General features: G+C 44.4%; 1 protein-coding gene across 4 annotated transcripts in view; it reads left to right on the top strand.

Annotated features, from left to right (window-relative positions):
- The window catches only part of G3BP1 (G3BP stress granule assembly factor 1), a 509,287-nt gene extending 483,063 nt beyond the window's left edge, over positions 1-26,224 (top strand). For all 4 annotated transcript variants that reach the window (XM_078653632.1, XM_078653634.1, XM_078653633.1 and 1 more), the window contains exons 11-12: positions 3,187-3,296; positions 25,377-26,224. In XM_078653632.1, coding sequence (XP_078509758.1) covers positions 3,187-3,296; positions 25,377-25,583 — 317 coding nt within the window. In that variant the 3' untranslated portion in view covers positions 25,584-26,224. The remainder of the gene's footprint in view (positions 1-3,186; positions 3,297-25,376) is intronic.
- Positions 26,225-26,792: the final 568 nt, after the last annotated feature.

The following is a 26,792-nucleotide window of genomic DNA, read 5'->3' on the forward strand; positions in this document are numbered from 1 at the left end:
ACTTTCAGTTTACCATGCTCCCCTTTGGCCCTACCAGCACCCCCCAGGTGTTTACGAAAGTGATGGCAGTGGTCGCAGCTCATCCTTGCAGATCAGGGGTTCCAGTCTTCTCCTATCTCGAAGACTGGCTGTTAATAGCGGGCTCGCCCCAGGCTTTCGTCTCCCACCTCCAGACTATGGCCGACCTCCTGCATTCCCTCGGGTTTTCCACCAATGTGCCGAAGTTACACCTGACTCCCTCTCAGAAGCTCCTCTTCATCGGAGCGGTTCTGGACACAACGCAGTTAGGAGTCTATCCTCCCGAACAGCGAGTCTGGGATATTCGGGCTTTGATTCCTATCTTTCAGCCTCTAGCTCGGATTTCGGTCAGGATGACCCTCATGCTACTGGGCCTGATGGTCTCCTGCATCCTGCTGGTGGACCATGCCAGATGGCATATGAGGGCTCTGCAGTAGGACCTGAAGTTCCTGTGGGCACAACATCAGGGGAACCCGTCTGATTGCATCCAGATCTCGGAGGGCGCCACACACCAATGGCAGTGGTGGCTAACAAACCAGGATTGGCTCGATGGCAGATCCCTCTCCCTGCCCCAACCAGAGTTCACAGTGGTGACAGATGCATCACTTCTGGGATGGGGCTGCCAAATTGGGGAGGCAGAGATCAGAGGCCTCTGGTCTCTGGCGGAGTCCGGGTTCCACATCAACCTTCAGGAGCTCTTAGCGATTAGTCTTGCACTCAAAGCATTCCTTCCCTCTGTCCGGGTAAGAGTAGTGCAGGTGTTCACGGACCACACCCCCGCCATATGGTACTGCAACAAATAAGGAGGCGTGGGGTAGTGGACCCAATGTCAAGAGGCTCTCCACCTCTGGACATGGCTGGTACTTCAGGGCATTTTTCTCCAAAACTTTGTGATATTATCTTGGCAGCCAGGCGTCCCGCCACTAAGACGTTATACGCCTGCTGATGGAACAAATTGTAGTATGGTGCACAGCAAAGGCTGTGGATCCCCTTTCCGCCCCTCTTTCTGAGGTCTTTCTGTTCCTCTTTTTTTTTTTTTTGGCCCAGCAGGGCTCTGCTCTGGGCACTCTCAAGGGCTACCTCTCGGCCATTTCAGCCTTTCTTCAGCTTCCTGATCAGCCTTCTCTTTTCAAGTCCCCTATTGTAAATCACTTTCTTAAGGGCATTACTCCTGTTTTTCCTCCTGTTCCATTCGTAATGCCTTAGTGGGACTTGAACTTGGTTCTTACTTACCTTATGTGTGCTCCCTTTGAGCCACTACATAACTGTTCTCTCAAGCTTCTGACTTTGAAAACATCCTTTCTGGTGGCCATCACCTCTGCACGCAGGGTGAGTGAGCTCCAAGCTATTTCTTCTAAACCTCCTTTTCTGACTGTTCATCCTGACAAGGTTGTCCTTAGAACTCGTCCTTCCTTCCTTCCTAAAGTGGTTACTCCATTCCATTTTGGACAGACCATCACTTTGCCCATCTTCTTTTCTCCTCCGCATCCTTCCAAAGAAGCAGAGCGGTTCCACCGTCTGGATCCAAAGCGTGTGCTTTCCTTTTACTTGGATTGCCGCTCAAAATAATTCCGGGTGGATGACCAGCTTTTTGTCGGCTACATGGTTGGCAAAAAAGGTTGTGCCGTGTACAAACTATTTCTACATGGGTTGTTTTGTGCATAAAATCTTGTTATTGCTTGGCAAAGAAGGAGCCGCCAGTGGGGTTGCGCGCCCATTCCACCAGGGCGACGGCAGTTACCACTGCTTTGGGACGTGGAGTTCCCCTTAATGACATATGTCAGGCAGCTACGTGGGCATCGCTGCACACGTTCACGAGACAATACTGCCTGGACAGCCAAGTCCGGAGTGACCGCTTCTTTGGCCGTTCTGTTCTCCAGGACTTTCTGGTGTGAACTTGGTTTGCACGCCCACCTCCTGGGTTGGTATTGCTGGGGTATCTATTCTAAGGTAAGGAATCTATAACTGTTTATTTCAGATAAACAAGTTACTTACCTTAGGTAACGATATATCTGTAAGAAACACAGGTTATAGATTCCTTACCGCCCCACCCATCCTCCCCGTTCTGCGAACCGACTTTCTAGGGTTAAGGATTTCCTTTCAGGGCCTTAGTTTTGTGCTCCAGTGGTCATTGTCTTGCATGGCCCTGCACTTCAGGCGTGGAGAGCAGTGTACAGAACTGACATCAGCGTCTAAGTAGCTACTGCAACGTCATCCTGGCGACCACAACGCTAACGGCGAACGCGGAGCTGACCGATGCCACCTTTCGACGCGCAGGGGTACAGCTGACAAAAAAACTTTCCCGATCCAGTCTGACGCCTGGGGGTAATTCTAAGGTAAGGAATCTATAACTAACCTATGTTTCTTACAGATATATCGTTACCGAAGGTAAGTAACTTGTTCATCAGGGTCCTTGTCAGGAGGCCAGTACACCTCGCACCACCCATTGCCCCTGCCAGCACTGCCAGTGACACCACCAACACAACTAACCATCACACTCCTAGTTGTATTAAATTTCCTCCTATACCAAGCCCCCAAATCTATAAGAATGTCGTGGGCAGCAGGTATTAGTAATTTGTTGTGTATATTAAATTAAACAACATTTTTGTGTTCATCTATAATTTGAGCAATCAGCGCCACCTTGTGGCAGACTCTGATAAGTGCCGGTGTTGACAAGTAAGCGCCAGTGGCGAGCACTGTAAACCACTGGTTCAAATTAAGCATTTGGCAAATTTCTTTTTTCTTACCATATGCACTCCATCCTTAATCACAAATGTTTTGACATACTAGCTGTAGTGGTCTAAAAGGAGAGTAAATCTTCAGTACTTTGCCCAAACTAACTAGTGATGTCAGTCTTCGGTAAGTTGAATGTGCTACTAAAACATTTATTGCCTGTTGATGTTTGCTGCTGTGTTTAAAACTGCTGGTACTTCCTCACTGGGAATGATTCAATCATGTAGCTCTGCGAAAGACACCAACCTTGCCTTGGTGATACAGGTAAGTAACCTATATAATCAGAAACCCACTATTAACTTGCTTTGTGCCAAGGGAAAGAACGCTCTCTAGATTTTCCACCTTCTGCAGCTCTGCCTAATGCATTTTTTTCTGAACGTATAGTTGCAACTGTAAAGTTTGCAACAAAGTTACTTATTTTCTTTACTTTCACAGCTTGGGGCAATGTCTTGGAGCTACGCATTAACAGTGGCGGGAAACTTCCTAATTTTGGATTTGTGGTATTTGATGATTCGGAACCAGTTCAGAAAATCCTGGGCAGCAGGGTGAGTTGGGCATACAGTAAAACCTGAGTCTTTAATTTACTGCAGCTTGCTTTTTGGTTAATAGCCTGGCGAAGTGCTGAACAAAACATTTGATATTGTGGTTTTATTTTATAAATGTGCACTGACCATGTGTAATCTAGTCTTTAGTTGAGCTTTCATAGCACTGCATTTGAGCACAGTCTCCGTTAATTCTTATAAATGTGGTTACAAAAATCTCAATTGTCTTGGCAAATAGGCACCTTTGTGTGAGCCACACTTAGTGGTTTCCAGCTGTTATTCCACCAGGATGTACATGGAAAATTACTTAATGACAGTGTAGCAGGATACCAGATGTTTTATAGTTTTGGACTCAGGACAGCTAGATTCCACATAGGGAGATCCCAGCATGACTGACCTGTTTATCTTAAAGTCCCTTATAGCCTGATTTTAGATAGTAATTGATAATCTTGTAAACAATACAAAAGATAAACACCTGTGTTCTGAAAAATGTTTCTGGGCTATATGCTTTAAAAGAAAATCCTATGCTCGAGGCATGTGTGCTGGAGATACACATGCTTTGCATACTCCTGCCATCTAGTGTTTGGTCCGGATGTTTGCAATTGTTTTCCTTCAATTAAGTTTTTTCCAGTTACGAGGTAAGGAGACTCCTCCTTTCGGTGACGGTGCACATGGGCATCAATTCTATTGTTAGATTGTTTTCTTATCCATATGCTTTCGGATGTGGTTTGTGGTGCCCCAGTTTGAGACCTTTCTTGGCGATCCCTTAAGTGTGCAACCCACTGTACCCTTGTCTGTATTGTTTCGATTGTGTTTCCCATCCTCCACATGTCTAATTGGAAAACTTCCTAGTTGGATCGCTTAAGCTCCAACCGCAGCCTTCAGCCGTTTTCACTCATTTCCACTCAATGAAAACTTTGAGTAATCTACCGATGGAACAGACTCTGTTCCAATTCTGCCCCCAGAGGCGCTCTAAATATCCGCACACAGATCTTCATTAGGTCTGTAACCTGTGCCTGTCCCCGGAGAACAGTGAAGAAGACTGTGATGCCTATCGCTCATTTCGATTTAAAAATCCCCTGTGGGACTGTCTGGTTTGAAGAGAAATGCAGCAGCAGCAGAGTTTCGAAGACACCCATGATGTCTCCAGAGAAGGTATTAAACCGGAAGAAATGGAAGCTTCCTTGATGGAAGAGGCCTACTCTGTACAGGACTCCAATTCTGAATGGATATTGAACTGGAATCTCAGGATGTCCCAGCCAGTCAAGGTGCTGTGAGCACCAAACGCCCCTTTGCCTACAAAGCCCGCTTCCACCTAACAAAAGGCTTCTGGGCCACCGCTGCCATTCGGCCAGGTAGACGCAGAGACTCTGCTTCGAATGCCTCTGGCTTGAGTCGACATACCACACATTTGGTGCCTAAAACTTAGATTCTGAAGGGAAAAAGGAAAAATAGTCTCTGTACCAAAAATTTCGACGCTGAAACTGAAAAATTCTCCTTAAAAGCCTCCGAGCCAATTTTGGAAACCATGCAGGAAAAGCTGAATCCAAAACTTAAGAAAATGTAAATTAATCCAGACACTGGACATATTTCAACAAACCTGTTGAGCCATCCTCCAAAAGGAAGATTCCTAGCTCACAGGACACAAGATAAAAAATACCTCTCAAAAAGAAAAACATGGCTACTAGCGCTTCTCATCCCATTCTTTCAATCCCTCCACCTTCTTAACCAGTAGCTTTAGTACCAAGTTCAGACTCTCTAGAGTACATTACACCACAGAGTTCCTTCGTGCAGATCTTGATGCTGGGGATTGCACTTATGGACAACCACCACCAGACCCGCGGGATGAGTATGATATAGATCCTCCCACAGACACCGATCAAGATTTATACCCTGCAAAACCTCCCCCAAATGACAACACATCATATCAGGAGTTAATTGCCAGGGCAGGCACAGATCATGGAGTCACTTTACATAAGCAATCTTTAGAAGTTTTTTTTATTTGAAAAATTGGGGACCACACATTACACCACAGCTTTCCAAACTGTGTGGCGCGACACATTACTGTGTCGTGACCCATATGTAGGTGTGTCATGCGATTATGTCTGCCGGCAGTCGGCAGAGTCGGGCTGCAGGTGCTCTTAGAAGAGGTGAAACAACAACAAAGCCCTATTAACATGCATAAGGTCTTTAAAGACCTGTGAAGTGCTCGGGTGCGGCTGTGAGCGGTGTGTGTGGGGGGGGGGGTTGTGTGTGTGTGTGTGTGTGTGTGTGTGGGGTGTGTGTGTGTGTGTGTGTGTGTGTAGACGGTGGGGTGTGTGGGGTGTGGGTGGGGTGGTGTGTGTGTGTGTGGGGCCCAAACCCACCATAGGTGGTTCGGGCTCGCTCGCTCGCTGCGCTTCCTCGCGTTACCGTGTCCCAGAATTTTTTTTCACAAAAAGGTGTCACCAACATGAAAAGTTTGGAAAGCTGTGCATTACACAGTTGTTACCAATGTTAAAAGGCATGAAGCGCCATGCAGAAGAAATTTTTAAAGACCCTGTACCTGCATGTATCATAACACCCAGGATTGATTAAAAAAAATCAAATAAAAATCCCCACCATCTGACCCAATTTTTATTAAGGGCCAGCTTCCTTTAGACTCTTGTGTTGTGTCCAATGATCGTGAAGCAGCAAATTCCCAAACCTCACGCGATGCACCACCTCCAGACAAAGAGTGAAAACTAATAGATGCCTCATACAAGAGTGGCTGCACAACAAAGCAATCATTGGCGCATAGCCAACACACAAGTTTTTTTGGCTAGGTATGATACGGCCCCCTGGGAAGAAATAGAGGTGGTACTCTAATACCTCCCAGAGGAGCACAGGAAAAAAGGGCAGGAACTAGTGCAGGAGGGAAAACTAATTTCCAACTCCTCAATCAGGTGTGCGCTAGACACTGCTGATACTGCAGCTAAACACCAAAATCTTCACATCAACTACCTAGCGCTTCTAGCTGTTCACCTAGCGCTAAAAGCATTTCTACCTCTCCTAATGGGGAAAGTTGTCCTAGTCCAGGCAGGCAACATGATGGCTATGTACTGGGTACAAAAACAGTTGGGGAGGCGGGGGGGGGGGCACAACACTCTCTACAGTGATCGTGCTTCTCTGACCATTTGGCTTTGAGCAATACATCACAAAATCCAATTGCTGACAGATGCAAATTTGCTGATCTAAGCAGGAATGAGACGAGTCCCACCCCAAATCCTCTTTCCATACTTCCACAAATGGGTGTTTCCACAAATAGATCTCTTTGCAACAGCAGAGAACTTAAAATGCCCAAACTTTTCCTCCAGTTTAAGTTTAAGTTTATTTTATTTATGATTTCGGAACTCGGATGAGATCCACATAAAAGAATTAACAGATTTAATACAGTGACATATAATCAAAATTACAATACAGAGAGAAATAGACATTTGTAACCTTCTAATATATCGCTAAGAAACATTTAAAAAAGTTATACAATTTAAAACAGAACATTTCATTTGGAGGGTTGTGAATAGCATCAAGGAAAGCAGTAGCTGAAAGAATACTCAGTTGGATACAAATTGGTCTTAACCACTTGCGCCTATGCACCATTAGGGCCGGACATACGAAAATAACATGATGCATATCCTGAGTTTTGATGTTACAGAAGTCACATAAAGATGAGGAGCCATACCATCTGGACATTAGGGAGTTCAAAGGGAGTAAATTCTGCCTTAATAAAAACAGTAAGCGCCGAACTCCATGAGGGAGATTCCAAAATACATATGGTTGGGCTTTCCTCATTAAGCAAGAGTCAATGGCTGGAGAAATACCTTTCTTTGCTATGCAAGCCTCCCTATCCAGTCTAAAACCTAATTCCCAGGAGACCGACTTCAGAGTGGATTTCAGCTGGTGTGCCGATAAAGTAAATAAAACTGATTCATCTAATTGCAAAAGATCAGCGGCAATTCTGAAATTCTTTATAATTAGCTAATGTTTATTAAAATTTCCCAATAACTCAATTTTTATAAAATACCTTAAAGTGCCAGGATCTCCCTTTGCCAGGTTAAAAACCCAGCGCACTATCCCTGCTAAGCTTTGAACCCAGCTACTGCGTAAACCAAATTCCTGTCTTAGGGAAGCAGTTGAACTTGCTGTATTGACAGAAGCTAGACTACGCAGAATGTTGCCTTCCGTTGCATTCAGAAAGCTCCAGCTTTTCATGTCAACTATTTCCATACCATAAAGTAGAGATGCAGAAATGTTTGCTTGATATACCTTCCGCAATGTCGCAAAGTGCCTTCTGCCAGTAGCTTTATAAAGTGAAATCAAACTCTTCCCTTGGACAATAGCTTTCCGTGTGTTATTCGCTATATGTGCTTTTTCACTTAAATTGCTAGTGACTATTTTTCCGAGGAAAGTAGAAGAATGTACTACATCCAGTCTTTGACCCCCCACAGACCAGTGAAAGTTCGCATATTTTGACTTTTTCCTACCCATCAAGACATTACTTTACTTTTTGCAATGTTTATCTTCAGATGATGAACTTCCGCATATTTATATAGAGCATGCAGGCGACTGTTCAAACCTTTTGGAGTAAGGTCCAGAATCCGTATGTCGTCTGCATACATTAAACATGCAATTGGGGCACCCCCCAAGGACGGAACAATACCTTTACTTGCAGATAAAACCTGGGGGAGATCAGCTATATACAAGGAAAACAACAGAGGAGCCAATAGGCAACCTTGTTTTAACCCATTTGCTGTGAAAATCACTCTAGATAACCCTCTCTCCCCACCCATCAACACTCTACACCAAGTGTCTGAGTGCAAGGCTCGAACTAATTTAATGAAAATAGGAGGCATCCCTAAAGCAAGTAACTTTCTCCACAGCAAATATCTATCCACTTTATCAAAGGCTGTGGAGAAATCGATAAAGGCACCATAAACTCCCCCTCCACGAACCTTGACATATTTCTCAGTTATGACCTGTAATGCAGTCAGGTTATCTAATGTACCGTGCCTTTGCCTAAACCCGGTCTGTTCATGGGGTAAGATTTCGGCCTTAAGCACCCAATCATTAATCGAGTTAAGAAGACATTTTGCAAAAACCTTACCTATAGCATCTAAAAGAGCGATTTGAAGGTAGTTTTGTGGCAAGTCTCTAGCTCCTTTCTTAAAGAGGGGGACTAATATGCTCCCTTTCCAGGAGGGGAGAACAGTTCCACTAACAAAACAGGATTTAAAAACTGGAAAGAGAATTTTACTCCATAGCTCACTCTGTTGTTTTATCACTGAGATAGGGAGCTCATCCGGACCCATCGCGCCCGAAGAACGCAAGCCCTTAATGGCTAGTTCACTTTCCTTCTCGGACGGAGGGCCATAAAAATGGTTAACCACGTATAGTGTATCGTTTTCACGGGTCAAATCATTATTACTATATAATTGCTCGATGTATTCAACCCAAATCTGCTCATCTATAGAAATTGGAGAGGGTCTAGATCTTAGACCACAACCCTCACCAATTATCGACCAGAATACCCTAGCTTGACCCCTATAGGAAGCTTCCCGAAGTTTAATCCACAAGGAATCTTCATTCTCTCTCTTCAATCTGGCCTTCATCCTCATTTTCCTTCTTCTTAGAAGAACTATTTTGATATCTTTCAAGATTATAAAAAGATATTGATCCCTAACCAATTTATTTATTTCAATATTTACATATCGAAGACAGTTTGGGATTACTTTGTTTTTTTTGCAGAATGAAGTTTTTTTTGCTATAGAGATTACTACTTTCAAACAATTGCCGAAGCATAGTAGTTCATTTCCATCCCATTGCAACAAATTCTCCACAGGTAGACTCCAAAATACTCGCTAAACTCCTAATAGCCCCAATATTCCAGTAACATCTCCCAGAAATGGCTCCAAAATTTACCAAATCACTATTTATGTGCCATGTATCCATAGGAGGGGGATTGAAGTTTACAGTAAGAACCAATAACTTATGGTCACTAAGTTCTGTATTACATACTAACAGATCTTCCAGAAGATAGAAAAGGGTATTACCTGCTACCACATAATCGAGGATAGATTCACTGTTCTTAGATTTATGTGTGAAATTAGCCGGAATGTCCGAGGGGAGCCTTCCATTTATGATTATACTCTCTACCTGTAATATTCCCTCCAAAAGTAATTTCCCTCTCTTATTGGTCTTGATATTCCCAGGAAATATGGCACGCGGTATCTGAAGTGATTCCTCCTTACGTTTATTCCTGAACAAATCAAGGCTGCAGTTTGAAATTTTACAATTAAAGTCCCCTAGTAACAAAATGTGAGGAGGGGACTCAGTCAAGAAGATTCTGTATGAAGGGGAAGATCGTCTTTAAACCTACATTAAAGCAGGCATCAGGGGGGATATAGGCATTTATCAGTACAAGTGATTTCCGTGGGTCATCCTTAACTAAGTTTAACAATGTTATTGCCTGGAACAGATTGTTGGGGTCTAGATAATGAGTATAGTGCCATTTGATCTTGTTGGAAAGTAGGCAAGCCAGTCCTCCCTTTGCATGACCTCTCCTCGAGGGAACTGCGCTACCGTCCAACACATAATAATCCTTTTCCGCCAAGAATTTCCCATCCACCCAAGTCTCCTGTAGGCAGATTACGTCCGCTTCTAAGGTATACAAATATAACAATTTTTCGGGACTATTTTTTAATCCAGCCGTATTCCACGAGATTATTTTTAAATCGATGTTAAAAATTGGAATACGGTTTAGGAGCAGAGGTGGATTTACTTGACAGAACACCAGGTAACCAGCTCCATTTGGAATCATCTACCAAAATTGGTTGGGAGGGTAAAGGATTTTTATAAATCACTTGTCGTTCATTTTTCGATACACAGATTTTTAATTCCTCTGTTTTTATTGAGGACCGATCTGTGATGCCTGTGGTTACTCCATGGACTATCGACAAGTTTGTAGATATTTTATTACATGTATCCACAAGGAAAAAAGGGGTAACATCAATCCCCCTTATTTGTAATTCTTCAGACCATTGTAGAATATGATTCAATACTAGTTTTGAATAAAATTTAACCCTTGATATCTTCCCAACATCGAGGTTTAAAAGCGACACAACATCTATCATTTGACTGAATTAATTTCAAACCTTCAATCTCTCGAAAGCAATTAAGGAGTACAGATCTGTTTAAAATAAGATCAAAATCAAAAAGAGGAACAAAATCTAAAAAAACAGTATCAACACTTTTCTTTTCAGAAATGGTTGATTTAGGGACATGTTCAATTTCAATCATATCCGGAAAGGGTGTAGCTAAAGGATTAAGAACTGGTATTGAACCATTTGCAGTAATAATCTGTTCCCCATACTCAGGGTAATTAGAAAGCCCTGAAGGATCAATGGTCATGATAACTTTGTCAGATTTAGTTTGACCAATTAATTATTGAGGTAAGTTTGATACAGAGTTTTGGGGAGAAATTTTTTCAGACAAAATCTCTAGGTTTTCTTCAAAATTAATTTTCCTCGGTCTTTTTTTAAAGAATCTACGAGTTGGTTTCCTCTTTTTTTCTCTTTGCTTATTTTGTTTGGCTATTACTACCCTTTTCTCCTTATTTGAAAAATCTACGATAACCTCTTTCTCTTTATTTATTTGTGGTGTCAAAATTGGAAATAGATCTTTATTTAACATTTTATCGGGGTCGGTCAGGGTTTCTATTTACTCATCAAGTTCGGCAATACAATTGCCACTGGCTGATTTTAATTTGCCAGCCGGATTACTCCCCGAAATAACCCCTATTTTGTTTCCATTGGAATCTTGAGAGTACTTATTTTGATCAACTTGAGCTATGTCTAAGGCTAAAGGTACACCTTCGAACTCATTTACGGACTTCTTGTCTTTACTCACTTTCACGTCCGAGTTAGCGGACTCATGATGTGAACCAGATTCAGTCCCAAATTTACTATTTAGTAATACCCTAAGTATTTGGGTTACTGTATCAAGGACCCAATCTGAGCCGCCGACAAATTTTTCCAGTAATTGTAAGATGGAAGATAGAAGGTGTTCTAGGGAGAACAAAGATTTAGATATTATATTATCATTTCCAGTAGGAGAACTAGGGAGAGTATTATTCATATTAAAAGCAGGGCTTGATGAAGAATTTACCTGAGACATGGAACGCTCTGATTTATTAGAGGGAGTACTACTATAAAGATGAAGCCCTGGCGTTACTAATACGTCTTGGGTATTGGTATGATCCAAGACTATATTATGTACAATGTCTGACTGCCTCTTCTGAGTTTCCATGTCTATGTCGGGAAGAATAAAATCATCCCCCACAGATACTTGCCTCTGTGGATCATGAGAATAAAGAGGGCCTCCCACCGCAGTATCAGACGGAAATTTCTTAGATAATAATGTTGCCGAAGCATCAACCGGATTACTATTATCTTTTATTGAGAATATATCTTCCTCTTTGTCTTTACCCTTAATTTCTTCAGGCTTTAACCCCTCAGACAAGGCTTTATCCTTTCCCCTTTCCCATAAACTATACAATTGACATTTACCCTTTAATTGTAAAGCAGAAGTATCTTTATTACGCAGGGGATTTGATTTTGTTTTAGAACATGACCTACCCACTAATACACGCTCGGACCTTAATTTTTTTTGCCGTCATTTCAAAACCCAAGAAAGCACCACCAGTATTTCTAAATCGGTGGTATTATACACCAGACAGAGACTATAATCGAGGAATGGGACCATAAGATGTAAGTAAAACAAAAATCTGAATTCAAAATCTTCTGTGCTTACAATATTTTAAAAATTTGGTTAGAACATACTTCTTAAACAATAGACCTGTTTCATAGGCAATTCCAAGGGAGGGGGCCCAGCCTAGCCTACTTCAGCCTCTGAGGCCCTCAGAGGGCCCGCCCTTTGCCCGGGCTTAGCCCGGCGCACTCCCGCGCAGCGGGATTAGTGGCCGTCTAAAAATAGGGAGCACAATATCCGGGGGCGTGTCCAGCAGTGAAAGCGGCCCAGGTGGAAGGGATTGGGCGCACAGGGACTCCTGGGAGATGGAGTCCCTGCTTCAACACTCGCAGCCCTGCTCCGCCGCCACAAAGCCCACAAAGTTCCTCCTTAGGAGAGCAGCCTCTTCAACATCTCCCGCTGATTGTAAAGCGCTGCGGGACCCGCGCTGCGGGTCCGGCGAGTTGTAGAGGATTAAAGGTGGCGAAAATAGAGGCAGCAACCAGGGTCCAGCCACAACGTTAGAAATAGCAATGACAGTATCCCACCGGGAAGATGCAGGCAAACCACTTTTACCTCAGTGGCCACGGGGCGTGTCCAGCAGGGAGAGCGGCCCAGGTGGAAGGGATTGGGCCCACAGGGACTCCTGGGAGATGGAGTCCCTGCTTCAACACTCGCAGCCCTGCTCCGCCGCCACAAAGCCCACAAAGTTCCTCCTTAGGAGAGCAGCCTCTTCAACAGCTCCCGCTGATTGTAAAGCGCTGCGGGACCCGCGCAGCGGGTCCGGCGAGTTGTAGACGATTAAAGGTGGTGAAAAGAGGCAGCAACCAGGGTCCAGCCACAACGTTAGAAATAGCAATGACAGTATCCCATCCTCCAGGTTCCCACACCCTCTAACCAAAGGCAATGCCCTATGGATGAATTAGTCAGGGATATTTGCTTACGCTTTACTGCCTCTCCCTCTTCTTCCATTGCTGGTTCGGAAGCTCAGACAAACATTTTGCACCCTTATTCTAGTGACTTCCACACGAACTTCTCAGCCATGGTTAACCACAGTACTAGAACTCTCAGTAAGTCCACACCAGAAGCTTCACCTTAACGCAAACCTCACCCAGAACCATGGAGCAATCAGAACCTTCAATCCCCAAGGAGTTGAACCTAGCAATTTGGCTCTTGAAGTCAGTTTGGATGCCTAAATCTACCACCAGATTGCATGACAATTCTTAAGGAAGCAGGAAAACCTACCACTAAAGCATGCTATGCAGCTAAGTGGAAAATGTTTTTTATTTACATTGTAATAACCAGACAATTGGCCCACTACTAGATGCTTCAATACCACAAATCATGTATCTATTGCATCTACAACGTGCAGGCCTTGCCTACACAGCCACACTACTACACCTTGAGGAGGTGGCTGCATCTCTTCAAAACAGACAACACTTATCCCTATTCAGAGTACCAGAAATTAAAGCCTTTATGGAATGTCTTAAAAGAGTGATACCACCAAAAGTTGCACCTGCATTAAACCTTAATATTGTTTTAACAAGACTTATGGGCCCACCTTTTAAACAATTGCACAATTGCCCACTGCAATTCCTTTTTTTGAAGGTTGCTTTCTTGATTGGTATCACTTCACGAAGTAGTGTCCGTTAGCTTCAGGCACTCACCTTAGAAGATCCATTCTTCCATCTTCATAAAGACCGTGGTTCTTCGCACTATCCCAGAGTTCTTTTCAAATGTAGTCTCTGCTTTTCTTATTAACCAATCTGTTAAATTGCCTGTTTTCTTCCGTCAACCTGATTCTGTAGCAGAAATAGCTCTACATATATTAGATGGTAAAAGAGCATTATTGTATTCTATTGACAGAACACGATTTTCACTAAACTTTTTGTTGCCTTTGCTCCCCCTCATAAAGGGAAACCTCTCTAAATCTGGTATTTCTAGAAGGAACGTTAAATGTATCCAAACATGCTAAATTAAAGCCTAGAGAAACTTTCTCTATACCTCCTAGAGGACATTCTACTTGTAAAATAGGAGCATCTACAGACTTTTTAGGTAACCTTCCCATAACTGATATTTGTAATGCAGCTACATGGTCTACACCACACAAATGTACCAAACATAGTCGTGTGGATGTATTAGCACGTCAACAAGCTAATGTAGGACAGGCAGTGCTAAGACCACTTTCAGACAACTGCAACACTCACTGGTTAGCAACCGTTTTGGAAGAGTACTGCCATACAGTCTATGCAAAGCATGTTTATCTACAGCACACATGCCTCAAATGCATTATGTTATCCTGTAAGCATATATTCCTGGCCTGTAGAGATGTAGATTCACATGTGCCCTCCCTTCTCTCCAGACACCTATGGCTGTTGCAGTTATTGCCCCAGTATTGGAACTTTCATAGATTCCCATGCTTTGAATCATTTCCTGTCGTCGGAATGGGAGCCTCTGTAGTATCACAACCATAGAAACAAAAGAGAAAAATAGGCCTAGGCCTCATCTCATTTTGTATCCTATCACCCTCTTTGTGTAAAAGAGACCAAACTTTTGTCAGGACCAATCAGAGCAGCCTCACCCCATAGAACCTTCCTGAGAGAGCTAAGAGTCTTAGATTTTTCTACCGCACGTTGTGCTAGGGAGTCTCCACTGAGCTCTGCTCAGTTTTCTCATTCTTACTAGTTATTTCTTCAACTTTTCAACTACAATCAAGACATGTCTGACAAGGAGAAGGCCTTATTCAGGTCCTGTGCATCTTGTGGAAAAAAGCAACTTTTTGTAGAAGATAAGCATGAAAGCTGTATCTATTGCTTATACCCGGACCACAAGGCATCTGACTGCAAGATTTGTAGAACCTTCTCTACAAAAACACTTCGGGGCAGAGAGGGCCGGCTATTGACCTGGTTTCAGAAAATGAAGACTCGGAAGGAGGTGCTCTCATCAGATGAAGAGGATTCAACATCTCTGGCGTCCTCTCACAGTTCCAAGAAGAGGGGTAGGTCTCCTCCTCCTTCTTCTTCAGCCGAGCCCCCTATCAAGGCCCCTCATAAGATCTCTGAGAGGGCTAGTCCCATTAAATCTCCTCACGGAAGTGAAAACGAGAGGCAGGGACAGGCTGCTGGATTGGTTACAGCCACTAAGGACAAAAAGGAGGTTTCTATCACTTCTCCTCCGTCCAAAAAGGAAAAGACTGGTGAAAAACACTCTACAGTCAATCCAGGGACAGTGCCTGAGAGAAGACAGCGTCCGTCGACGACAAAAACATTAGGTACGTCGACGACGATTGCTTCTATGAAAATTTCCGCTGTTTCCTTGGCTCCGTCGACTGGATCATCATCGGTAGCAGTTTCGACGTCGATGACTTTGTCGTGGTTTAAGGTACCCGGTTCGTCGACGATGACTTCGTCGACGGTGATGGTCTCCGGAAAGGTGCTGTCGACGGCCTCGTCGTCGAGGAAGACTACGTCGACAACAACAACTTCGATGACGACACTGATGGTGATGACAACTAGCTTGTCGACGAAACCGTCGACGATAATACCGTCAACGACGACCAAGACTCGTCGATGAGGTCCACTGTGCCGTCGACGATTCCATCGCCTATACCGTCGACGACTGCCGCTCCGTCGACGACGGCTCCGTCAACGAGGTCGTCGACGGGTCAAAAACTGCAATTTCCTATACAGAAGCTGGAAATTACACCTGAAATGACGTCTCCAAGACGGGTTTCGTCGCTTCCACCGACAATGCTTCTGGATGACGAGTCGGATGAGGAGGAGGAAGATGGAGGCCATTATGGGGATACCTACAGTCCCTCAGATTTAAATGTGGAATTGCAAGAGACTGACTCGGAGGAATATTATGAGCATGCATATGACCAACAGGTACATCACTATGTTCCTCAGGAGCGACGTCCACCAGGTTTAGGACAGGACATGGTGGCCATGCCGGCCTCTCTAGTCTCTGATCTACAGATGATGCTGCAGGACTATAGAACCAGGTTTCCTTCGGAACCTTCAATGCAGCCTGCACAACCTCCACCTCCGGTATTGCCGCAAGTGCAACCAGTTGTCGTACTGCCTCCTTCGCAAGTGGTGCCTCTCACGCCACCAGTGGTCATACCAACGTTCCTTTCCCAGACATCCGATCCCGAGCCCGCCAATACCGTTCAGCAGGATACCTCTTCTGATGATGAAGTACAGGTGGATCCATTGACTGATCCATTGCAGGACCCAGACTTGGATCCCGGTGACAGTGGACTACTGGATCCAGACACCACAGGTCGAGATACTTCTATTTGACCTCCAGTCGATATAGGGGGGGTTCCATAACCTCATGGAGAGAGCGTCAAAGAGGTTTGGACTACCAATTACAAGGGAACACTCTGAATGTTTCCTGTATGACTTCAAAGAACAATACAGAAAATCAGTCAAATCCATTCCCATAATTGAGCATGTGTGGGAGGAAGGTATCAAAATCATGCAAAATCCTGCCACTGTTATCCCGGTTCTTCCCAGGATGGAAAAGAAATATAAGGCTCCGGAGGGCAGTCCAGCTTGTCTTCTTGGGCAGCCGAAGCCTGATTCGGTGATCTCACAGGCCGCTCAAAGCAAATCCAAAAACCCATCAACGCCTTTGACTATGCCTCAGGACAAGGACGGTAGGTGCCTGGATAACGTGGGAAAGAGGTTTTCTTCCATGGCCAGCTTGCTTGTTCGAGCTGCAAATGCTCTCGCCATTCTAGGCAGATACGATCGCCCGATGTGGTGTGACATGGAGCCATTTGTGGAACAACTGCCAGACTCCGCAAGGGAAGAGGCCAGGAGAGTCCTGATAGAGGGAGAAAAATCATCCTCCGAAGTAATCGACTGTGCTATGGATATAGCTTCCACGGCTTTTCGTGCCTTAGCAGGGTCAGCAGTGCTACGTCGTCAGGGCTGGTTGAGAGCCACCTGGTTTCGTCAGGAGGTCCAAAATAAAATCCTGGACCTCCCATTTGATGGGGAAATGCTTTTTAGTAAGCAGGTTGATGATGCCCTGCAAAGTATAAAGAAGGATACGGACACGGCAAAGTCATTGGGATCACTGAACTATCGTAAGGTCCCATTTAGAGGTGCACGAGGCAGAGGTTTCTCTCATTATAGAGGCAACACCCAGCAGAGATATTCCTCGCAGTCTTTGCAGTCTTATAAGACTCAATATTCGAATCAACGGCAGGGGCAATCGGTGTCTTTCTCTCGCCAAAATCAGCTAGGGCGTCAGAACCGCCAGGGACGCGACAATGCCAAGAGGCAATAGCGGCCTCCTGGCTCTACCTACTGTTACTCCCCTCCCAGTCACATCAGTGGGGGGCAGGATATCATTTTGTCTGAACAGCTGGAAGTGCATAACATCGGACCAGTGGGTCCTGAAAATTGTTCAGAGTGGCCATACGTTGGAATTCCAAGATCTTCCTCTAACAAGAGCTCCTGGCGCCAACCGCACAAAACATCTGGGACTGCTCCATCTCGAAGCCCACCAATTGTTCATCAAGGGGGCAATAGAACCGGTACCTCTCTCTCGGAGGGGCAGAGGTTTTTATTCCAGGTTCTTCCTGGTTCGGAAGACGGCAGACACTTGGCGCCCCATACTAGACCTACGAGAGCTCAACACCTATCCTCAAACTGTCTTTCAGGATGGTCACTCTCCAAGATATTCTTCCTCTTTTGAACCGAGGCGACTATTTGGCGTCTCTGGATTTGGAAGATGCGTATTTCCACATACCGATACACCCAGCGCACAGACAATATCTACGCTTTACAGTAGGCAAGGGCCATTTCCAATTCAAGGTGCTCCCGTTTGGCCTTCGGTCTGCTCCACGGGTATTCACCAAAGTGTTAGCACCAGTAGCGTCCTTTCTACGGAAACAATCCCTGAAAGTTTTCCCTTACTTGGACGACTCGCTCGTCAAAGCTCCATCTTTCAAGGAAACTTCTCAAGCCGTTTCAACTTGCATTCAGTTGTTCAGTCACCTGGGCCTTCAGCTAAACAAACACAAGTCAGTTCTGCAACCCTCAAGATCCACAAGATTCCTTGGGGCCATTTTAGACACAAAGCAATGCACGGCTCGTCCTTCAGAGGAACGTCAACAAAATTTGGTTATCTCAGCTCGCCAGGTGCTCAAAAAGAAATGCCTTTCAGTCCGACAATACAAGTCCCTGCTCGGGTCGATGTCATCCTGCATACCTTTAATACCGCATTGCAGGCTGCAAATGCATCCTCTGCAGGAAGAACTAGACAAACAATGGTGCCAAGCAGAGGGATCATTCAACGACAAGATGTTCGTGACGCCACAAATGAGAAAGGCATGTGAGTGGTGGCTAGTAAAAGACAATCTCGCAGAAGGTCTAACATTCAGGATTGCACCATCCCCCCTGATCATGACTACAGATGCCTCTTTGGAAGGCTGGGGAGCAGTGCTCCGAGAGCTTCAAGTCAGCGGACACTGGAGTCCAGAGCAGCGCCGCTGCCACATACATTTTTTGGAGCTGACGGACATTCGGTTGGCTTTGCAGGCTTTCCTTCCCAGAGTGCAGAATCAAACCGTGCTGGTCCGGACGGACAAAAAAACGTAAACGTGGTTACTTGTATAGCGCACGTATCGCCCCCGCAAAGGGGTCTCACGGCGCTTGCTTAGGGAACCCGTCCTGGTATTCCCCTGTGAGATAACCCCAGGCAGGGTATCCGCAAGGTGAAAGCCAGGCATCCCGCCGCGAGGGGCCGTAGTGGAGATTAAGCAAGCTATTGCCCAGAGTCGCAGAGTGTGAACCCGTGAGTCGAGTAGGCACCGAAGCGAGAATTATCGAGTCCGTGGAATTTTTAGCCCAAGACCCGCCGAGGCGGGGAATTGAACCCTGGTCCAGGACCGATCTCAGCTTCCAGGTCTGCCGCCTCTAACCCCTGAGCCACACTTCTCCACGAATACAATACGATACGACACGAATACAATACAATACGACGGCCATGCACTACATCAACAAGCAGGGAGGAACGAAATCGCAAACTCTGTCCACAGGAGCTCAGAGAATCTGGGATTATGCGATTCTTCACAAGATCTCTTTGAAGGCCGAACACCTGGCAGGTTCTCTCAATGTCACGGCGGATGCCCTGAGTCGCCGAGCAGAGGTGAATCACGAATGGGAGTGGAACCAGTCCATTCTGGAGAGTGTGTTCTCGGTCTGGGGGACACCTACCATCGACCTCTTTGCATCTCCGGTGAACGCCAAATGCCGGTTTTACGCAATCAAAGTTCACCATCAGGGATCTCTGGGGAACGCCCTTTCGATTGCCTGGTACGGCGCATTCTTTTACGCTTTTCCGCCAATTCCCCTCATTCCACGAGTACTCAGGAAGATGAAGGCGGAACCATGCAGGATGATTCTCATTGCACCGGCATGGCCCCGGCAATTCTGGTACACAGAACTCCTACTCTCCCAGGATCATCTAATTAGCTTGCAACCGATTCCGTCCCTATTATCGAGGAATCAGGGGCAGGTGTTCCATCCGGATCCGAAATCGCTGCACTTGACAGCGTGGCTCCTGAACACAGGGAGTTCCGTCATCTCAATCTCCCCAAGGAGTGTAGAGAAGTTTTGTCCCAGGCTCGAGCACCAAGCACTAATAAAACTTACAAGGCGAAATGGAAGAGGTTCTGCCTGTGGTGTCAAAGACAAGGTCTCCATCCTTACAAATCTCTGCCTCATCAGCTTTTACCATATATACGATCATTGGCTAAATCTGGGTTGGCGCATTCGCCTGTGAAGGTACATCTTGCAGCCATATCGAGGTTTCGGCGCAGTTCTTCAGGCCCGTCCTTATGGTCCTCTAGTATTGTTAAACAATTCTTAAAAGGCTTGTTTAGGATGTATCCTCCAGTTCGCCCTCCTCCGCCAGTTTGGCAGCTCAACCTTGTCCTGGCTCAACTCATGAAAGCTCCGTTTGAGCCAATTCACAAGGCGGACTTGAAATTCCTGTCTTGGAAACTTGCCCTCCTCTTGGCGCTAACATCAGTTAGAAGAGTTAGTGAGCTTCAAGCCCTCTCCATAGTGCATCCATTCCTTCAATTAAAAAAAGATGTGCTTATCCTTCGCACCAATCCGAAATTTATTCCGAAGGTGCCGTCTGAGTTCCACTTGAATGAACCTTTGATTTTAAAGTCTTTCTTTCCGCGCCCTTCTACGCCTGCGGAATGCACATTACATTCTTTGGACGTTCAAAGATGCTTGAAATTCTACTTAGAACGCACACGACCCTTTCAAAAATCATCCCAATTGTTTGTGTCCTACAGCGCACCACGGAAGGGGTTTCCTTTGGCAAAGAGTGGCATTTCCCGCTGGATCTCCAGTGCGATCCAATTCTGCCATCAGGAGGCGGGCAAGCCACTGGACAGAAAAGTCCAGGCACATTCCACAAGGTCTGTGGCATCGTCTGTGGCTCTTTTCTCTGGAGTCGCCGTCAAGGACATATGCAGGGCAGCAACGTGGAGCAGTACTCATACCTTCACGAAACACTACTGCCTGGAGTCTGCAGGACGAGATGACGCGGCTGTTGGTCAAGCAGTCCTGCGAAATCTTTTTCATTGAGAGGTGAGCTTTCCCTACAATCCCTCCTTCCTGGTGAGCACATTTTGTTTCTTGTTTTGCTATGCTATAAGTATTGCTATATGGTTATGTGATGCCATGTATCTACACAATGTGTCTTGGTAATTTACTGCTAGCTACTCTGATACAAAGCATGGAAATCTATGAAAGTTCCAATACTGGGGCAAGAAAACAAGTTACTTACCTGTAACTTTGGTTCCCCAGTATTGGTAACTTTCATAGATTCCCACGCGCCCACCCTCCTCCCCTGGGAAAGCTCGGTCTTTTTACACAGATAGTGGCGGTTTGCACAACGGCTACGAAAATCTGAGGCTCTGAGCTCTCTCAGGAAGGTTCTATGGGGTGAGGCTGCTCTGATTGGTCCTGACAAAAGTTTGGTCTCTTTTACACAAAGAGGGTGATAGGATACAAAATGAGATGAGGCCTAGGCCTATTTTTCTCTATTGTTTCTATGGTTGGGATACTACCGAGGCTCCCATTCCGACGACGGGGAATGATACAAAGCATGGGAATCTATGAAAGTTACCAATACTGGGGAACCAAAGTTACAGGTAAGTAACGTGTTTTCTTCTCATTGTACATACATGGAAATCTCTGTACTACACTTACTAACTCCATTCTAACCCTCTTGCGGGAAAACAATCCTACAATTGAGTAGATGCCTATGCACACTATCACGGGCGGAAAGGTTCACCTTACCTCGAGACAGGAAAAGACTTCTTTGAAGAAAAATAACTTTCAAACATCAGGATCCAACACTAGATGGCAGGAGTATGCAAAACATGTGCATCTACAGCTCTACATGCTAAGAACAGATGCTTTAAGGGTTAGTAACATAATCCATAGTAAACGTGTCCTCCCCTGCCGGCACACCTCTGCCCCCACCCCCCTCCTCCCTTCCCAGCCATTCAACTGGCTAGGGACATGCAGAGGAGGCCGATCTACAGCTGCCCTATCTCTTCCTGGAGGGGCCTACTTGTCTTTGCTTTAATAGCGCTCTGACAGATCTTCCGGGTGTTCACTTCTCTAGCCCTCTGGTACATGCTCTCGGATGTGCGCTCCCCTCCCCCTCCATGTGCTGACCTCTCCCTGAATGGCGTGACCACTCAACCTGCCGGCCTCTGAAAAGCCACCTCATCACACATTTCCAGCCAACTCAAGACTTTCTCAAGTTGCTTAAAGAAGTTGGACTTGGCATTGGCAACCAGCCTTAGCCATGCCAGATTAAGTAGCATGTATTTAAATTCATGGGAATGAGTTTTTGCTTTACTTTCAAGAAGTATTTTCTTTGTGTATCCAGCTTTTGGGTATTAATCCAGCAATATGGCAATTTTATGATTTTTGTACATGTCAATCGCGCTGTCCCTTTCAGTCCATAGAATGTAGTCTTTGTCTCTATAATTGAGGATACATGCAATTAATGCCCATGGGGGGGGGGGGCACCAAGTGGTGGCGCTGCAATCGGGGCTCTGTGCACCTGTTCCAGTACGAACATAGAGATGAGTCCCTGTGGTTTTAGCTTGTTCCGGATCCAGCTATGTGGATTTTCCGCGACGTTCTGCTACTCTTTCAGAGAAGCCAAGCAGCTGGAGATTGTTTCGGTGGGAGCATCCCTCAGCTTGCTCTGTCCTGTCCTCCAGCGACCTGATTAGTTTCATCATCATGCCCATCTGAGTTTTAAGTGTGCAGACCTCCACTCTGAGCACCACAATGGACTCATCCGCTGTAATAACTTTCTCCATGATCCCATTGCCCAGCTAATGAAACCCCTCCCGCTGCTCTTAAACCACACAATGATCACACATTGTTCTAGGTAAATTCTGAAGAATTTTGTTTTTAACAGTTTATTGGGTTTACATAAATATTGCAAATAATTATACTTTTACCCATCTAAGCATTGTTTAGCAGAAACTGTAGGTTAATTGCTAGCAAAAAATATAACTGCCCCCAAGCTTCCAGGTTTATAAAAAAATCTTTAGAAGCATAGATAGATGAAAACCTTAAAGCATGACAGGTGTCCAGTTTTTAATACTAGTTTGAAAAATTCACTGAAGCCTGTCAACGGAGAAGCCGTCACTACCTGATCTCTTGAAGACATATTGTTGTAGGAGGCTGTGTGCATCAGCCCCTCGGGATTAACTCAGTTTGTTTGAACTCCTCTAATATTTCTTACTTTCCTTTGAACAAATTCCTTTGAACAATTTGATAAAAATGCATTTTTAAATCCATTCTTCATTCAGACGCACTGGTTCCGTACTGGTTGTAACCAGGACAACTCATCCCATGACCACTATTAAGTATTGCAGTCATAATTTTCTTTACAAGCCAAATTACACCTTATTGTTAGGTTGGTGTCTTGCAACCTGATCTCATCTCCTGGGCCTCACACCTTATTCATGATTGACCTGCTGCTTTGGGGTGGATTCCGATGTCCAGGGGATGCAGATATTGAGGTGACCTGTACTCGGAGAATGCCTCTAACGCAGAGTGATTTCTGACTGGTTCTGGGAGCATTAATCGAATTCCCTAATTCAACAAGTATGGGCAATGTCAATAGGTCTGCTTTTAAAGGTTCAATGAATGGAAATGTTAAGCACTATAAGTAAATAGCATGAGAATAGATTTATATTTGTGTGAACAGTAGCATCATATTGTAGGTTGAAAGGTCGGGTGGCAGTTGCACTGTCAAGCCAGACCTAAACCTCAGCGTTCAAGTTGAGGTAGTGAATAAATAATAATGATCACATCTTGGTGGAAGGCAATGAATTTTTTTGTGGGAACGCCCACTTCAGTCCAATCAAAATATGACCCCTTGCTTTCAACATGTGGGCGGAGCTAAATCTTAAGTTATGTATTGTTCCTTACGAAATTGTCTGTTGGAAGATGCGCCAGACCATAAAAAGCGTCTTTTGTTTACCCAGATAAGTTTTCCACTGTTTATCAAAAGTAAAGGTACAAAAAAAGTTGCTTACATTTATTCTTTGTTCGCCTGACTTCGGGGCTTTAAAGTCTATTGAAACTACATCTTTAGAATCTAATTGACCTAAATCCGGCAACGCTTTAACTTCTGGAAGCTTTCAACTGGATTCTTTATTCCATTTTTCGGATATGAGAAATTTTGCAATGGATTCAACTTTCTATCCAGCTTCCATCTTGAAGTTGACCTTTGAAAAAGTTGGTTTAAAGCTTTTCTATTTTATGACTAACCCTAATAAAAATAGTCTGAGCGCAAGACTCCTCCCATACCAGGATTCGACGATTACGACGTGCAAAGTGTTCAACTGCTCCTTCAGTCAAACGGTTAATTTTACCATCTATGAAGCGGCGATTTCTGAAAAATCGTACCTGCTTTAAAGTGGTTTTCGTGCTTTCATCATGCATTTGTGAATTTTGTTTTTCACTGTTTGTTACTATGCAGGTTTCTTGTCTGGTCTGGTGGCTTGGTGGGCCACTGAAGGGGCATGTTTGACCCCATGGTCTCAGGTTAAAATCCCAGTGGGTCCATTCGGCCATTAATACTTTTGAGGTTGATAAAATGAGTACTATTGAGTTGGGTAACAATAAACAACTGTTATTCAGCGCCCGGATGCCCACTTGTTAACGTGTGCTTTACAAATGCATCTTATGTTGTGCTATGTATGAAACTATTAAATGAGTTGACTGAGGCCCCTGAGGGAATTGTGGCCTACCTTACTGTTACACGTTTAAAAGGTGTATCTGTATGTGCTAGGCAGGCTGCAGCTTTGTCATTAATGTCTTGAATTCCGTGCCAGTATTGAAGCGGGTGGCAGAGGAGTTTTTGCTTTGGTTGTGCTCTTGTAACTCTGAGGCTCTGATCATTGCTGATATTAACATCTTTAGAGTAGTAAGCTGCTGAAAGGAATATGTATTGGATAAACAAGATGCAGTTTTGGAAGCACTTTTAGACAAAGCATTTCCTAAGGTAAGTACCCGTTTTCAAATCTGGCCAGATGGAGAGCCGGCCACAATTTTGTAAATCTAATTCCTTGGCTAATGCAAGCTCAAATACCTATAAACCTCCCGTAGAACTATATTTGCATTTTTGTATTCATTTGATATTCACCTAATTTTAAATTAAATTGCCCCAGCTCGTTTAGGAATGAGCTTTATTTTAGTGCTCCTGAATATCATTGGCGATTCATTGATGGAAAGATGCTTTTATTTGTGGGCACACATCCAACTCCAAAGAGCCTTCCTAATTTTTTTTGTTAAAATGAATGGAGGTGCACCTATCTAGGTCTCAGTTGCCTATTTTAAAATAATTTAAAGAATGGCAGGTTGTTTGTTTTATGTTTTACTTCTGAATAGCTCTGAGAACCTGTGCATATGTGGAGATATTCGGTCCACAAATTCTGTGAAATTGTCTTTTTGGGCTCTGTGGTACTGCAAATTGCTCTCTTCTGGATAGCGGATAAATGATAATGCTCAAGGAGAGATTGTATATAATTTAATTTAATATATACACAGAGGGCTTTGAATATTTAGCTCCCAAGAGTTAGTAAGATTAGTAGTTGGCAGTCATTCTTCTATTTTGGTTTCCTGTTTGGCAGTTTGCAAAAGAATTGTATTACCTCAGTCCTACATGGTTCTTTTAGATTGTGTGTGTATCCTTCAAGCCATAGCACTAATTCTTAAATATTTTCTTCTTCTTCCACAGCCAATCATGTTTAGGGGAGAGGTGCGTCTAAATGTGGAGGAGAAAAAAACACGAGCTGCCAGGGAGGGTGACCGACGAGACAATAGGCCCCGTGGGATTGGGCCTCGTGGTGGTCTAGGTGGTGGCATTCGGGGACCTCCCCGTGGTGGTATGCCCACAAAACCTGGATTTGGGACTGGAAGAGGCATTGTTGGGCCACGTCAATGACCTGGCTGCAAGAAGATGACTCACAGTGGCACCGAACTCCCCATTCCATTGCAGCCTTTTGAGTTCCAGCGTTGTGCTCCTTGGAATGGTTGCCCATCCTGGTGGACTGCTACCTTTGATACTGTTCATCTGCCCTACGTCTCATTGGTTTTTTTTTTTCTTCTAGTTTTGTCCCAGATTTCAGCTTGTGTGGAACAATGTTTTAGGAGAAGTGGATCATTTTAACCAAGAGACCTCCCAAGTTCACTGAAAATATGTACAGGATTCATTTTCCCCCTCTTGCTGTCACGTTCATTTTGAAGTGGCTCTGCCTTTTTCTTAAAGGATATTCTTTAAAAGCAAAACTGAAATTGGGTGTATTTCAGTGAACTGAGTTAAGCTTCCTCTTCACTTGCACATGACAGGCCTTTAGAAAGACCAAGCACTTGATTTGCATCCAGAGACTCTAAAAGTACCATCCCTCTTCCCACCTTGCCACATCTCAAAGCTGTGAGAGCCGCAGACAGCTATTTAAGTCACTTTTACTCTGTGGCGCTGCCTAAAGGAAACCTAGGGAAAACAAGTATTCATCAGAACTTTTTTTTTTTTAATGTATCTTAACACGATCACTGAGATAAATAAACTACTGTTTTTACCACTCATATGTTTTGAGGGAAATTGTGGGATAGGTTTTTTAATATCTGGCTGCTTGGCTCTTAAGTGTCTCCTGAAATAGATTTCTTTTTTCATTGCAACAGGGAGTTTGTCTTGTGTCCGTGTTTAATTTGATGGGGAACCGAAGATACAGCTGATTTCTTTTTTTTTTTGTGCCTTCTATTTATCTCATTCCAGTCTTGGAGAATTGTTAAAATAATAAAAGAACAAAGAAAGATGATTTGCTCGATGAAACACCTGACAAACGCTGAAGCACTCGTAGCGCTATTTGCAGCTTGCCTACTTACTTGGCTGAAGGAAATGCCAGCATAATATTGTTTGCATTATGCACATATCGAACAAATGATGGGATTTAGTATTTGAAACTAATCATCAGATAGTTGTGCTTGAAGAAATGTTGTGAAAACTGAATTGTCTGCAATTCAGCAAATGCTGTTCTCCCTTTAGAAGACATCAGCATGGATTTCTTGCCAGATTCTATAGGTTAAGGTACTGGATATTTCTGTTATTCAAAATTAGCTCCAAACCCCTGTACAGGTTTGGTTGAGTGGAGGT

This window comes from Lissotriton helveticus, chromosome 7 (genome assembly GCF_964261635.1).
Source record: "Lissotriton helveticus chromosome 7, aLisHel1.1, whole genome shotgun sequence".
Classification (NCBI taxonomy): Eukaryota; Metazoa; Chordata; class Amphibia; order Caudata; family Salamandridae; genus Lissotriton; species Lissotriton helveticus.